Source organism: Camellia sinensis, chromosome 13 (assembly GCF_055761805.1).
Source record: "Camellia sinensis isolate YWXY chromosome 13, ASM5576180v1, whole genome shotgun sequence".
NCBI lineage: Eukaryota > Viridiplantae > Streptophyta > Magnoliopsida > Ericales > Theaceae > Camellia > Camellia sinensis.
Window position 1 is genome coordinate 34,832,376 of NC_138973.1, and position 17,073 is coordinate 34,849,448.

Here is a 17,073-nt window from a genome sequence, read left to right on the forward strand (position 1 = left end):
GATTCAGCCAAACTATATTCCCAATTTAGTACAATCCGATTAAGATTTTGCTTTCCCACTAAATTGGCCTCTTTTGCATCCATCAGATTTCTCACCCTCTCAAGGTGCTCGATACAAAGTTCTCCTCTAAGGTTTAAGCATTTCAGCTAGGAGATTACAATCAGTGCTCTTACCTATAACAAATACAGTTAATGTCTTCAGGTAAGTTAGCTGCCCAATTTTTGGGGGGTTATCTTAATTAACCGACACCACTTCAGAAAAACATGTCGGAGACTTCTCAGGTACATCATGTTCTAGGGAAATCTTCAAATTTTTGACAGTTCTCTAGAATTAATGTTTGCAAATTCAAGAGACTACAAATTGAATCAGGAAGTTTCTTGATATGAGCATCGGAAAGGTTCAAATACCGATGTTTTAAGTTTCGAATTGAAGATGGCAACTCTGTCATTGGTCTCCTCCTTGCATCAAAAGTTCTAGTGAACCAAACGTCCTAAAATCCCACAAAATCTTGTCATCTTTTTCAAAAGAAGTCGGTTGATATTTCAGTCGTAATGTCCGTAAGGATACAACTTTCTGAAATATGTTGTTAAAACTATCTGCAGGCCTGACAACCAATCTTACATGATGAACTGTTTTGTTGGATATATTAATCGAACTGTTAAACTCCGTTTTTTGACATTCATCCTTCATAACTGATTGAGCAAGATCATGCACAAGATCATGTATCTTGCACCATATCTAGCCTTCATCTTTCTCCATGTCTTTGAAAAAAGAAATCCAACATAATTCATTCCAAATCTGATCACCAATATCTTCCAGCTCCCGTCCTCCTTTGCAAGAAATATGGCCATTAGCCATCCGAAGATGGATTAAATCTTCCTTTTCAATGCTAGAACCCTTTGTGAAAATGGCGCAATAAGCAAAACACCGTGTTGATTCTAATGGAAGATTAAAGTAAATTAATCTTAAGACAGGCAAGATGGAATTTTGGTCCTGGAGTAAGTTCCAAATTTCACTTTCCATAGCATAAATCCACTCATTTTCCTCACTTTTGAAGCGCGTTAACCCTCCAAGGGACTTTGCAGCTAAAGGCTCACCGCCACACTTCTTCATTATCTCCTTCCTGATGGCCACAAGGTTTGGAAGTTCTTCATTTCTACGTCTAAATGCTCGTTGCTTGAACAAAAACCAACAATCTTCGTCGGATAAAAAGGATAAGCGATGTGTTGGGATAGTTCCCATGATTGATGCAAACTTTTCAAGACGAGTAGTGATGACAACGGAAATGCCTTTTGATCCACATGCTAGTGAATACCTGAGAGCATCCCACTTGTCCAGATCTTCGTCCCACACATCATCTAATACAATCAGGTATCTTTTTCCTTTCAGCATGCCATGAAGCCTTCTCTGCAGTGAGTCTAGGTCTACAGCCTTGCATCTTTTTCTATTTGCAGATTCTATTGTTGCTTTGATCACCATTTTCACATCGAAATCTTGAGAAACATAAACCCAAATTTTAGGATCGAAGTGGTGTTTGACCCTCTCATCATTGAAGGCCATTTGTGCAAGGGTTGTCTTTCCAAGCCCTCATATACCGAGTGTAGGATACACAAAAACATCCTCACTATTGCATACATCCTTGACCAGAAAGTTGACAATCTTCTCTTTATCTTCGTCTCTTCCATAGAGTTGTGGTTGAGTTATAACGGAGCTGGTTTCACGGCTTACATCATATTCAACTTGCTTTTCTTTCAAGTGAAATTTACTACGATTAGCAGCAATCGCATCAAACTTGCCTATAATTTCTTTTATTTTATTCCCTACATTGTAACAAAACAGAATATTGGGTGAGGCATAAGTAGTTGGCAAATAAGAGAGTACCTTCCTCTTGAGAGAAGCAGAGGGGGATCCTTGGCCTTCAGATTCGCATCGGAATGCTTTGGTTGCACACTCATCCAAGATGTCATCTGCCTCATAGGCTGCGTCGTTAAGTTCCTTCAACCAAGTCTGTATGGCTTTGTCTTGCAGTTGTTTTTGCTCTGCATCTTCGAGAACAACATGGATGGTGGAGAGAGTGCTTGAAAGCTTTTTCATCTCCTTGTCGACACCCCAAAGCAAGGCCACTTTATTTTGGAGCAAGGAGTTCAGATTTTCAATCACAGGGGGAAGAAGAAACGGGACAGCCATGGTGACTTGCTAGCTAGCTATCTGTATTCAAAGGTAAGCTCTCAAAATCCCAAATGCTTTTTAGCCAAACTGAATGAGAAATGATATCAAAAATAAAGGTTTCCATAATCCTTACACTAGAATTAACTATGCAAGAAGACAACTGACAGAATACTTTGTTAAACGGCCGTAGACTTTAGGAAAATAACTTAATTCATTTCATTTCATTTCATTACCTGCCTAGTTAGGACCTTACCATACTCATATATCATATACTACGTCATATTACATGTCTTCCATATTGATAATGAATTCACAACAACCCAGTCCATTTGGATTGGAGAGGTGCTATTTGGCTGGTGAGATTGGTTACAGGTCTCGTTTTGATAATTCGGAACGTTCATTTTGTAAAATATTTTCGTGTATATTATCTACACAAAAAATTAGATTGATTTGATAATCATAACTTATTCAATTTATTGTGTTTATCATTAAAAAAAATATATGATTTATTTTTTAAAACACACTTATCGACTTAATTTTTTTTATAAATAATATACATAAAATGACTGATAAAATAAAAGGATATTTCGTCTAACATCCCTCTCCAACTTTTAGTAATGGAAGAGGTCCACAATATTTTTTTTTGTAACCTAAGGTCCCTCATCCACACCTATATATCACAACACTCTCTCATTTTCTCTCCTCTCTCCTCTCTCTATCTTCATCTTCTCTCCAGATCTAGAGCCATCAACGCAGCAGCACCATAAGGGCGGCAACGTGTGGTGGATGTCCTCGTTGTTGCCTCCACTCCGCCCTCTCTTTTCATTCCATCATCTTTTGTGTAGGTAGAGGGCCATGGAAAAGGAATACTTAGTTAAAGTTAGAGGGAAGGTTGCGTCGGTGAATGGTAGCGAATTGCAAAGAGCGAACCAAAAACACCACCACCACTCACTCCGATTGATTTTAGTTTCTTCAAGGTAAAAATATGAGCTTTGTTCACTGATTCGATGGTGTATTTGTTGATTTAAGATTTTAAAATGTATAGCAATTTGAAGAATTTATGTTAATGTATTGGCAGTAGCATTTCTTTGTTTGAGTACGCAAAAAGAGCTTATAAGATTGAAGAAACTTCACGTCAACAACCACAAGATGACCTGAAGCACTAACCTAGCAAAAGTACCTGCCCTCTCTTCTACACTTTTTATTTTTTTTTAAATATGTTCAACTTTTTCTTGTTTGGTCAAAACATAGTGACAGGGAAATTGTGAGTAAATCAAAGAAATTTCAAACTAGAGAAAATTAGTCAAAACACAGAGAAATTTGTAAGCAAAATTTAAATCCAGAAAAAAATTAGTCAAAACACAAAGAAATTTATGAGCAAACCAAAGAAATTTCAACCCAAAAAAATTTCAAAACATTGAGAAAATCAGAGAAATTGAGCAAAGCAGAGAAATTTCAAAACATAGATAAATTTGTCTGAAATTTCTCTGTGTTTTGAAGTTTTTTTGAATCAAAATTTCTTAGTATCGAAATTTTTCTGGAAAAATATTGAGAGACCTCAATCACTATGAAAATATTACATGTCATTTATCTTATAAAATTTTAATACCAAGGACCTTAAAAAAAAATTCTAAAATAAATGGTTTAAATTATCAATATAAAACACATAGTGAGCTTTATAAGTCTAGACAATCCTCTCCAATCCAAGACCTGTACTGAGGGGAGATCTAATTGACGAAGTACATACAGCGAACACATGGATGAGCGGTATGGTAGTGGCTAATTGAGGGTTTCGAGGAAACTATGTGGGCTCCTTCCTCTTCATTTTCCACTACCTGTCACTAGTTGACCTAAAAAAATGTTAAATTCAGAGATATAAAAATGAGATATACGAAAGAAAGAAGGGTAAATTATTGTAATTTTTTTTTTTCCTTCCTGAAATTACACTGACCTCACCTGTAACTAATGATATTAATGAGAGGATTAGTGTAATAATTTTAATGTTAAAGATATTTTTGTTAATAACCATTAAATAGAGTAATACTAGAGACCCCAAAAATTTTATTAAAGTTTTTACTTAAATGCCTCACATGAGTGTAAGACCCTCCCACACAATGTGGGTCCGACACCCATGTGAGATATTTGATAGAATTTTTGGAGTCTCTAGCATTTTTGTTTGTAATAATTAACATCACAAATATTATAACTTGTATATGGTATAATTAAAATAGTGTGTATTCTTGAATAACTAATTGTTATGATAAAACTGATGATGAAATAAATAAAAAAATTAATTATATAAATATAAGATAAGTTATTTGGTAAATGGATTTTAGTCCAAAGTCTAAAGAATCCAACCATTCGTAACTTGACATATTGCGTTTCACTCCATAGGTTAAAGAATCCAACGATGCTTGAGCATAATTCAAAGATTAAATGATTGGCCCAGCAATTGATGTATTCTGTTAGGTTATGTTTAGATCCAAAAATAATTTGGTGAAATGCAAATGAAATATCACTACAAGAAAACACACTTTTGGTGACTAAATTTTTAGTCGCCAAAAGTCCTTTTTTAGTCGCCAAAAGTCGAATTTTCACTATCCCCGACTAAATATTTTAGTCGCCGGTTTTGTCGCGAATAAACGGTCGCGAATACCTTTGGCGACTAAAGTGAGTTTTAGTCACCAATTAACTGTTTTTAGCTACTAATTTTTTTTTAGTAGCCAAAAAGCTTAACTTTCAGCGACCAAACTATTTTCAGTCGCCAAAACACGTAGAATCGGCGACCAAACTGTTTTTTAGTCGCCAAAAGCTATACTTTTGGCTACTAAATATTTTTAGTCGCCAAAACCTTAACCTTTGGCTACTAAAAATTTTTTAGTCGCTAAAACCCCTATATTCGGCGACTAAACTGCCTTTTAGTCGCTAAAACCCTTATATTTGGCAACTAAACTCTTTTAGCCGGCAAAAGTGACCAATTTTGGCGACTAATTCCATTTTAGTCGCCAATTCTACTACTTTCAGCGACGAAAAATCCAGTTTTAGTCGCCAAATCTGCTTTTTGTTGTAGTGTATAATTAGTTATATTTTACTTACTCTTTTCTTTTCTCAATTTCTATTTAAATATATGATCCAAACACAAGTATAGTGCTTAAGTTCAAATCATCAACCAATCATAAAGTAACACCTGGCACGGTGGGCATCACCCCTTGCAAATGGTTAAAGAATCCAATTAGGAGCATATTTAATAAATAAGAATTATTATTATTGTTAAAAATTAGTCCCATTCCATTCATTAAATGTATATCAAATCAAGGGAGAATATTTTTTTCCATTAAATTGAGAATTTATCAAATCCTGAATTCATCAAATACTTCGTCAAACTAGAATATAATGAAAATTAAAAAAATGATGCATGGAGATGATTTTTTTTGTTTCCCATCAAATTTAACGAAAAGAGAAATCTAAGATAAGAGAGAAATTTTTTATAAAAAATTTTGATAAAAATTTGGTCAACGGATTGGAACCATTCTTATCAAATCAATTTTTTTACTTAAATTTATAATTAAATTAGATGAAAAAAATTAATAAAGGATTTTAAATGCACTTATAAGTAGAAGTGACATTAAAATTAAAAGACCTAGTAGAAAAATGTCACATGCTTTGCTTTAACTTTTCTTCCTCTAGTTAATTGATATGAACAGATAGTTGGAATCGTTAGAGCATCTCCAATCGTTAGAGCATCTCTCTCTAGATTTAGCCTAATGCCTAAAACCGTCACTTTTCTGTATATTCCGTGGTAACAACTACCCTTCTTGTGTACCAATTTTCAATTTATGTGATTGGTTTACACATTGAATCTGTGTTCAATCTTCTCATTCTACTTATAGAAGTTCACTTCCAATGGGTCAATGCACATGGATTAATTGGTCTTCTGACCTTTCACACTTTTCTATATTGCTACTTACGACCACTCAAGTCAAGTGTTCTTTCGCAATTTCTTGTATGCTTACAGCAATCACTGTCTTGTAAGGAAGGGAAAGAAAAATTATGTTTGTTATTTAATTTCTAAAGGCTTGGGTCAATTAATTGGCGATGTTTATTGATGTTGATTTTCCATGGTGCATTGGAAGCTATCAGAATATTTTTAATGAGATGTCAAACTTTCATGATTGATTTTATAGCAAAAAATGCTAGATTTATTATAGAGTATATTTTTATTATTTAATGAAAATTTATGAATCTCTGTAGACCACTGGAAAATGAAAGGATGCGAGATGAATTGGAGAAAGCTGTAAATATCATATGGAACTGTTGGCTACCATCACCAAGAGCAAGTAAAGCCATTTACTTATTTTTTATTATCCTCATCCCACCTTTTAACATTTATTTTATTTTCAACTACCAAACAGTGTGTTGCAACTCAAGAACAGTAAGATTCCTCAATAACTCTTTTGGAAAACAAACCGTCTCTTTATCACGATCAATGGCTAGGGAAGTGAGACTATTAAGATTTGATATTGAATTTAGTACCATGGTGCACTTGCCTTCCAACAACAATTCTTTGGGAGACGAAAGATGGGGGAAGCTCAATTTAAGACAATCACTAATTTCTATCTTACGAAGACGAGGGAACAACTCTTTTCCATCCTCCCTTGACAAACCTTCCAATTTCGGACAATTGTCAACATAGAGTTCTTCCAAAGATGGGAATTCTCCACCGCAAGGATATTCGTTTTCAACACTACTTCCTTCATTCCCAGAATTCGAAGGCTTTGTAGCAAAGGCAACTGTCCAAGCGGTGGAAGTTGTAAGCAGTTGTAGCACTAGTAGAGCTCGATATTAACTACATTTTGAAGATATGAACCCCTCATCCAGAGCGGGAATCGAGTATCTTTGTACACACTTATGACCAACTCCTTTAGGTTTGGATGAGGTTGAAGAGCTTCAAGTACTAGTTCAGGTTTAACATTTCCTGTGCTTCACATTCAGTCAAATCTTGTCCCCCATTTAGTTCCAACCGACAAAGATTTTGCTTTCCCACTAAATTGGCTTCTTTTGCATCCATCGGATTACTCACTCTCACAAGGTGCTCAATACGAAGTTCTCCTCCAAGGTTTAAGCATTTCAATTCAGCTAGGAGACTACAATCAGTACCCACAACAAATGTAGTTAATGTTTTCAGGTTAGTTAGCTGCCCAATTTTTGGGGGCATCTCAATTAACGGACAACATGACAGATAAAGATGTCGGAGACTTCTCAGGTACATCATGTTCTGGGGCAATCTCTCAAGTAGGAAACAGTAGTCCAGAATTAATGTTTGCAAATTGAAGAGACTACAAATTGAATCAGGAAGTTGATTGATATGAGTAAAGGTTCAGATACCTCAAATGTTTTAAGTTGCCAATTGAAGATGGCAACTCCTTCATTCGTCTGGCTCCTGCATCAAAAGCTCGCAGTGAACCAAACTTTCTGAAATCACACAATAACTCGTCATCTTCTAATGAGAAAGTTGATTGTAGTAGTAATGTCCGTAAGGATACAACTTTGTGAAATGTGTTATTAAAATTCTCCCCAGGCCTGACAACCAATGTTACATGACGAACTTTTTCATTGGATATATTACTTGAACGGTTAAACTTAATCATTTCACATTCATCCTTCATAATTGATTGGGCAAGTTCGTGGACAAGATCATGCATCTGGAAACATATGTCGGCTTTAAGTTCTTCACCTCTTGAAAAAAAGATATCAAACATAATTCATTCCAAATTTGATCACCAATATCTTCCGGTTCCCATCCTCCTTTGCATGAAATATAGCCATTAGCCATCCAAAGATGAATTAGATCTCTCTTTCAAATTTGAGAACCCTTTGGGAAAATGGCACAATAAGCAAAACATCGTCTTGATTCCAATGGAAGATAAAAGTAACTTAATCTCAAGGTCGGTGTAGACACCCCATTTTTGACCGTCCTTAAGACTTGGACGTCACCGTTTGAACACTCGGTGATCATCCATGTTCGTGTTCGTTTTGAGTTCTCGGAGGTCTCGGCTACGCGTCTTGTCTTAGGATCTCTCGACTTGCTTGTTTTGTGTTTGGTTTTGCACCAAACACTTGTTGTTTTGCTTCTGAGGGTAGGGAATGGCTTGTTGGCCATCCCCACACCTCACCGGCCATGGCTTAAGGCCACCGGCCCTGTTTTGTTGCTACCGGCCATTGGTGGTGGCCAGTCGGCACTCTTTTTGGTCGGCCGACCATTGTTTTGGTCAATTTGTCATTTTTGGCTGGTCGACCACTGTTCATCTGCTTTTGGCAGATATTTTATGCCAGCTGTGATAGCTGGCATCCACAATGCCCCCCTTCCATACACGTGTATGGAGGGATTTCCCTCTTGCTTAGCTTGTTTTGTAAGCTTTGCAAGATTGGAATTCCTATAAAGGGAGGGCTTCTCCTCCCTCCTCAAGGGTTTCAAAAAGTTCCAGAGGTCTGAGATTAGGGTTAGAGAATCCTATATCTATCTATCTCTATATCTCTCTTTCCTTTTGATTTGTGTGTGCTAAAAGGTGTTTTGTTCTTAGTTTTGCACTAAGACACATAGTATTACACCATACCTTGGTTGCTGAGGTGCCAAAGGGTTGTTCTTGAAGTTTTTGAGCTGGTTTTGACCTAAGGAAGGTGCTGGAGTGGTCTTCTTGAAGAAGGTCTACAAGAGTGAGAACTATTCCCTTTATTCTCCATTTTTTACATAGGCTTTTAACCTATCTTGCATCCATTTTTAAGCTTAGCTATAAACTAAGAAAAGTTCTATTTTTACCTTCTTTTGATCTTTGTTTAAGGTCTCTTTGAGGTTTGGGGTTGTTTCCCCTCTCTAAGGCCTTGTTAGACCTTGTTTAAGGCCATACCTTTTGGCCATTATTTTGAGCTTTGCATGACCTCTCTACCACTGAAACCCAGAGGATTTTCAATGGTGGAGAGGTGGTTTTGAGGTCATCCCCTCTCCATGTTGTCTTTGATGCTTGCATAAGTGGCTTGTGTTGTAGCATGTGTGCCTAGCTTGCTTTAGCTCCATTTCAATGCATATTAGGCTTTGTTTTGCCATGATATAGCACTGTTTTAAGTTGGTTTAGACATGCCTTGTGTGCTCCATACACTTGTCTTGTAATCCCATGTTTTGGCCTTAACATGCATCATGTTGTAACATGTGTTTTTAGCATGATTTTGGCTTAGCTTTGTGAAGCTTTTATGCATGTTTTGGTGTTCTTGAGGTCTGATTTTGGTTGTTTGGGTCATCCATGCCTTGCTTTGTATAGCTATCATGCAATCTAGCTTGTAGGCTTTGAGTATTGGATTCTCTAGCATGCTCTACTTGCATCATTTCAGTGGTTTGGCATCACTTATAATGATATTTCAGTCCATATAGCATGCTCAAATACTTGCATTTATCACCTATTCCGTGCTTTGGATAGTTTGTGTTTTATGCTCCATGTTTAGACCTTTGTGTATGCTTCCATGCTTAGACCATTTAGATGCCATCTAAGTGTGTCTTTGGCCTTATTTTGGTCTGCCTCGGGACTGTTTTGAGTCCCTTTGGCCCTTTGAGGCTTGGTTGACATGGTCATGGCTTGAGCCCCTTGGCTAGCCTTGAGTTTTGGACCTTGTTGCATGCCTTACTTACATAGTTTGGTTGGTTTGGCACCATCCTTAACATGATTTCAGAGTTTATCAATGCTTGCCATATATCCATGTTTATCCCTTTTAAGTGTACTTAAAGTTGCTTCTTTATGCTTAAGTTTTAGACTATGTATGCATGCATGTTTGTATGTAAATTTGCCTTCATGTCCTTAGCATTTTGGCCACTAATTTGGGCTTATTTGAGAGCTGTCCATATTAGTTTAAGACCATCCCGTATGTTGTTGCATGCTTGCCTAGTATGTTGTCACATACTTGTTGCATGTTTAGTGAATTACATGTTGTAGCATGCTAGTTCAATTGTGCTTCGTTGTGTACTTAATTCATGATATGTTGTTGCATGCTTAGGTTGTAATGCATTTGGCATGCATTCTTTCTTTTAGTCACTTAACATGTTGTTACATGTTTGTAGGTTGTCACATGCTTGCATGTTTGCATGCTTATTCACATTTTCATGGTGCATACTTAGCTTCCATGCCTAGGTTGCATTGCATTGAGTATGCATGCCTTGCCTCTTGATCGAGCATGATAAAGGTTGGGTCCCTCATGTGTTTGTATGCATTTCATTTGACATCAAATGCACAACTTGACACCTTGGACCATCATGCATTGAAATGCGTGATTGGTGGCCCGAAGGTCGAGAGCCAAACTCCCTTGAGTTCATGACATGATAGGGAGGTTGGTTGTGCAAACATTTGCTTTGAAAATGCATTGTCATGTCTTGTCTGTCCTCTATTGCAGCAAACCAGTCTTCTGCAGGAATAAATGGCCGGCCGGCAATTTTCAGTGCCGGCCGACTATCAAAACCCAGCCGGTGGCATAATTTTTGGTCGATGACCAGTTCTCCATGGCCGATGGTGTTTCCCCTTGGTCGGTGACCTCCCACAGTGCTTAGGGAGTAGTCCAGAAGTAACCTTGAGACTTGTGCAGTCCTCAGAGGTGCAGAGCAATGTAAACAGAGGCAACATGTGACATGGCGGTGGATTTCCGAGCGGGGCCGGCTTGCATTCGTCCCTCTTCCCGAGGTTGTTTTACTGCTTTCAGTAATTTAATTAATTAAGGGTCTGTAATATTTAATTAGCTTGTTAGTTAATTAATTTGTATTATTCATTCGGACCCTCCATTGAGAGGGCGAATTTGTAATAAGTGTGCGTGCGTGTGTGAATGTCTTCTAACCCCACGTCTTTCTCCCTTTTATTTACTAGCTTTCGATGGTTAGTTTAGGACATGTTTCAATTAGCATACTTATGCTCGTATGTTTGCATCATTCATCTATTTTGCATGCACCGGGCTCGACGCATCATGCTAACTGCATTGTGTTTCAATTCCAACTTGAATACGTGTATCGAGTTGTCGCATTTCACATGCCATTCTTAGGATAGCCGAGCCTATTTCTAGTTGCATTTTGCATGTGTTGCATTAGCCATCTTAACATGAACTAGGATCATGCATTTGATTACTAACTAGTTTCTGTTTTGGCTTGGAGTACTAGGTAAGCATTTACGCTTTAGCATCCTTGCATGCATGTGAGTGACTGCCATGAGGCTATTTGCTTACATGATATAATTGCCTAAGTGCCTGTGGGTGAAGGTTGGGTTTCTTGAGTTGGAATAATTCGTCGAAACCCGTGTTTTAGCCTACTTGTGAGTAGCAAATTTCAATCCATTCTCAAAACAAACGGCATGCGATGCTTTGTTCCGAATTAGGCAATCCAATCTATACTTGTATGGTGCGTACATCACATAGTAATTCTAGGCTAATAACCGGTTTAAGAGCACATATGTTTTCAAAACAAAATATCATGCTTAGTACAGGCCGAACTTCGGATCGGGCGAGCGGGGGTGCTCATAGCTGACCTTCCCCAATCGTACCCAAGTTCCCGAGCCAAGGCAACTTTGGTGATGACGGACACGTGGCCTTAGGCAACGAGTCAGGGTTTCCTAAATTCTCCCAAAACAAAATATTTAGGTGGCGACTTTGTATCTGGCAAAGCAGTCCATGTTTGGCACTTCTTTCTTAAAAATCTGTTTTCCAAAACGATTTGCCGGATTTAGACTCTTTGGTGATTTATCAATCTTGCATTGCACACTGCGAGACCAGATTAAGAACCGTGACTATTTGAGTCTAAACTGTAGCATGAGGCCCACGGGCGCGTCTACAGTTGGCAAGATGGAATTTTTGTCCTGAGGTGAGTTCCAAATTTCACTTTCCTTAACATGAAGCCACTCTTTTTCCTCACTTTTGAAGCACATTAGCCCTCTAAGGGCCTTTGCAGCTAAAGGCTCACCCCCGCACTTCTTCACTATCCCCTTCCCGATGGCGACAAGGTTTGGATGTTCTTCATTTCCACATCCAAATGCTCGTTGCCTGAACAATAACCAACAATCTTCTTTGGATAAAAATGACAAGCGATGGGGTGAAATAGTTCTTATGATTAATGCAACCTTATCAACACGAGTAGTGACGATAACGGAAGCACCTTTTGATGCACGTGCTAGTGAATACTTGAGAGCATCCCACTTGACTGGATCTTCGTCCCACAGATCATCTAATATAATTAGGTATCTTTTCCCATTCAGCATGTTGCGAAGCCTTCTCTGCAGTGAGTCTAGGTCAACTGCCTCACAAGCATTTCCATTTGCAGATTCTGTTGTTGCTTTGATCACCCTCTTCACATCAAAATCTTGAGAAACATAAACCCAAATTTTAAGATCGAAGTGGTGTTTGACCCTCTCATCATTGAAGGCCATTTGCACAAGGGTCGTCTTTCCAAGCCCGCCAATACCAAGTATAGGATAAACAAAAACATCCTCACTATCACATACATCCTCCTCCAGAAATTAGACAATCTTGTCTCTATCTTCATCTCTTCCATAGAGTTGTGGCTGAGTTATAAAGGAGCTGGTTTCGCGGCTTACATCATATTCAACTCGTTTCTCCACCACAAGTCTCTCGTTTAAGTGAAATTTACTACGATTAGCCACAATCGCATCAAACTTGTCTGTAATCTCTTTAATTCTATTCCCTATGTTGTGATGAAACGGAATATTGGGAGAGGCATAAGTAGTTGGCAAATAAGAGAGTACCTTCCTCTTGAGAGAAGCAGAGGAGGAGCCTTGACCTTCATATTCGCATCGGAGGGCTTCAAATACGCACTCATCCAAGATGTCATCTGCCTCGTAGGCTGCATCATTGAGCTCTTTCAACCAATTTTGCATAGCTTTGTCTTTCAGTTGTTTTTGTTCTGCATCTTCGAGGACAGCATGGATAGTGGAGAGAGTGCTTGAAAGCTTTTTTATGGCCCCGTTTGGTAGAGCTATGGGAAAGTGATTATAAATTATAACTTAACAGATTATAACTTACAGCTGTGAGTATAAGCCGCTTTCAGCACCCTAAAGCAAGGTCACTTCATTTTTTAGCAAGGACTCCAAATTTTCAATCGCAGGGGTAAGATATGGGACAACAGCCATTACTGACTCCATAGCCATGTGGATTCAAGGTATTAAGCTCAAAAATATAATTGCAAATGCTTTTCCATACTTGAATGACCGAAGACATTAGTTCAATTGTTGAGTCCAATTGAATCAAACGTGATGTCATAATTATTTAATAAATATATTAAAAATTATAGTGAAATAAATATAAATATTAAATGTAAACTATATATTTATATACTAAATATATGAGTTTAAATATTTATTTTTGGGTAAATTACACTTTACACTAAATTTCACTTTGGCCCTTATACATGAAATCATAGCAGCCAATCCTCTGCACTCCTAATCAATTTTCACTTTGGTCCCTCCATATGAAATTGTGACAATCAATCCATTGTACTTTTGGTCAAATCTCACTTTGGTTCCTATACAGGTGTCAGTGTCTTATTTTTGTTACTCAATTATTTAAATCTTTAACAGAATCTACTTATGTGATAAGAATATGACTACGACATGAGGGTAAGAAAAAAAAATCATTTATATTTTCCACCAATACACACTTTATCCTAAAATTTACATCAAAATATGACTGTATTAAGCTAAAACAAAACACAGATTGTGAACAATTAAATAGATGAATTAGGGTTTTGCATAAATTGAAATCACAAAACTCTATTTTTTTATGGTAACACAGTCTTCTGTCTGTTCATCTTTCTTTCTCTTTGATTTCTTTATCGTAATTTTTTTTTTTCGTTTCAAAAGTTCTATTTTCTTACCTTTTTGTCTCAATTTTTACTATACGAACATATATATATATATATATATTGTATTATATAATTATCATATGCTTATCACATAGGACAGTGTATTGGTAGGAACCATGAATGATTTTCCTCTTTTACCCTCATTTCGGAGTCACATTTTTGTCATATGATTGGATTTTGTTAAAGATTTAAAAATAAAGTAATAGAAGGGACATTGACACTTATGGAGGGACCAAAGTAGGATTTGAGTAAAAGTGTAGGCGGTTGACTGTCAAGATTTCATATGTAGGGACCAAAGTAAGATTTGACCAAAAGTGTAGAGGGTTAATTATCATGATTTCATGTGTAGAGGCCAAAGTGAGATTTTGTGTAAAGTATAAGTGTGCAAAGTGTAATTTACCCTTTATTTTTTTTTGATTGAAAATGATTTAATTATAATGTCATAACTTTTTTTTCGATTTGAATATAATGTCATAACTTGCTATGGTTTTGTGATGTATAAGTATATAGCATGATCCATTATAAAATTTCCCATATATATACATGTGTATATCTATAATTTTTCTTCTGAAATATAGAGAAAAAGTAAGACACCCAAGTTTTCTGAGAATGGAGGTGAAAGGTAGATGATGAAGGATGTTTAGCTATAGTGATGATAAACATAAGAGGACTATTTGGTTATGCTGCGATATGGGTAAAAATTAAAAAGAAAAGAAGGGGAAATTAAATTTTGTAGAAGGGTAAATTAATATATGTATAATTTATGTTACTTATAGTCATTCAACAATTCTCATAGAGAAGTTAGTGTAATATCAAAGACCACAGGGTAGGTTCTCAAATATCTCAAGGGATGTCCGTGTAATTAACCCTTTCAAAAATAATTTTCGAATTTTGATTTAATATTTTTGGTGAATTTTTTAATATTTAATTAGACTTTTTTATTTTTTAGATTCACTTAAAAATTATAAAATTTGTTCATTATCTTTTTGAATTTCACAAATATTTATTTTTTAAATACATCGAGATTAGATACATCTAATAATAATATTTTTTTGACTAACATATAGAAAAAAAAAACTCGTTAAAGACAACAAAAGGATCAATTAACTTTGTTAATGTAAACTCCACCTCCACTCCACCTACTCCACTTCACCTACACCACTACACAACTCCACTTCCACTCCACCTACTTCACCTACACCACCTACTCCACTACACCTACTCTTCACCCACATCTCCTATATAAAGGAGACCACCATGTACATAATATATAACATATTAGTATAAATACATTTTATTCTCTCTCTTTCTCTATACATTAATTCTAACATGGTATCAGAGCTAGGTTAAGAACCTTATAATTTCGCTTCACCAGCGGGCGGCAGCCTCGCCTTGGCCGCCCCACCGGACCTCAGCCCTCATTAACGGAGTACTGCACTTCTCTCGGGATCATGAATCCCAATCTCATGGAGGGAATAGACCACTGATCTCTCTCTCTCTCTCTCTCTCTCTCTCACATACACACACACACACACACAAGAGAAAGAAAACATGGATGCCGGAGCCAGCAGCGGCGCTTCAGCCGATACCTGGCCTTGTTCTCCGGCAGCAGCCGTGTCACGGTGGAGCTTCGCCATGAGCCAGTGGTATCAATACTTACTCGACAAGTCGAACCCATACGTACCCAAGCGCTGGATCGCGTTCGCCACAATCGCGATCATATACGTGCTCCGAGTTGTCGTCTTCCCGGGTTTGTACCTCGTATCGTACGCTCTCAAAATCTACATCCTCAATCTCCTCAACGGGTTTCTCTCTCTCCTCACTGTTCGTCGCCACCATCGGTGGTGGCTCCGATTACAACTCCACGTGGTGAGGCTCACCACCAATTGTCTCATCGGCGAGCTTCCATGCCTCCGCCGATCTCTCATCGCGATCGGCGTTTCATCCTCCAGTCTATGGTGGCAATCGGCATTTCACCCTTGCCGTGGTACTACCAAAACACACCGATCCATCTATGAGCACCTGAGCGTACTTAGTTTCCCCTGATACTCAACTACCCTCTCTCCACTAATTCCTTTTATTATTATTATTATTATTATGAACAAACTCAGAACCCATGTGCTCTTTGACCCCTTTTATGACAATTTGCATCTATGCTATCAGCAACACTTATCACCCACCCACCCACCCACAAAACCTTATCATCATCATTCCACCCATACTAATATATATCAATATTTTCAACTTTTTTTTATTTCATTTTATCTTCTTTTTTTCATTAAAAAAAAAAAAAAAAACTCCACAAACACAAAGTCCCTTACCTACCGCTGCATATATTTACATTGCCATTCATACCATCTAGATTTGCACAACAAACCTTGTTTTATTCATATTAGGGATCAACCTTGATCATCGTTCTACACCACACCAAAAAAAAAAAAAAACAGCAACAACAACATCAACCACCTACCACAACCCACAAACACCGACCTTACTTTTTCATCTCTTCCGCTACTCTCTTCCTCTTGCCTCTGTCTTGGGCATCCCTTAACGGCCCTACCTCCATGTTTTCCAGCCCACCGAGCAAGTTGCCTCCCTGTTGCTTCTCCAATGCAGCATATGGCGACCCTCCGAATCGGAACATGACGGTGGCCTTCCGTTTCAGATCCTTGTTTTCTACCTTCAGCGCGCAAATCTCTGCTCGCGCATCCTTGTACATGCGCTGCAGTAGAGAGAGTTGGGCATTTAACTGTTGTACCTCACTTGCCCTATTCTGAAGCCGGTGAGACAAGTTAATGACCGCAGTCATGGTCTCCACACATGACTTCAATGTATAATGGTTGGCCTCAATATCAGATTGAGCTGCCATTATTTGCTCAACTGACAGCATAAGAAAGTTCAACGGAGCAAAAACAGGGGCGCTCGGTCCAGGGGCATTTGGTTGCGATTCAAGGGCGACAGTACCGGTTATCTCTATTGTGGACTCGTTTAGGTCTAGAAAAAGGGTGAGC

The 17,073-nt window shown here is 37.7% G+C and overlaps 1 protein-coding gene and 2 pseudogenes across 1 annotated transcript; all 3 read right to left on the minus strand.

Moving 5' to 3' along the window:
• Nucleotides 1-738: 738 nt before the first annotated feature.
• Nucleotides 739-1,560, minus strand: LOC114256691 (putative disease resistance protein RGA3). Its single transcript, XM_082900412.1, has one exon. It carries the CDS (start codon nt 1,558-1,560, stop codon nt 739-741), a length of 822 nt encoding a protein of 273 aa, XP_082756538.1.
• Nucleotides 1,561-1,587: 27 nt separating this feature from the next.
• Nucleotides 1,588-2,187, minus strand: LOC145805296 (putative disease resistance protein RGA3 pseudogene; annotated as a pseudogene).
• Nucleotides 2,188-6,570: 4,383 nt separating this feature from the next.
• Nucleotides 6,571-16,871, minus strand: LOC114256645 (putative disease resistance protein RGA3; annotated as a pseudogene).
• Between the last annotated feature and the right edge of the window lie 202 nt (nt 16,872-17,073).

Coding starts and splice junctions, on each gene's coding strand:
- LOC114256691 (XM_082900412.1), bottom strand. CDS start 1,560: ATGGCCTTCAATGATGAGAGGGTCAAACACCACTTCGATCCTAAAATT.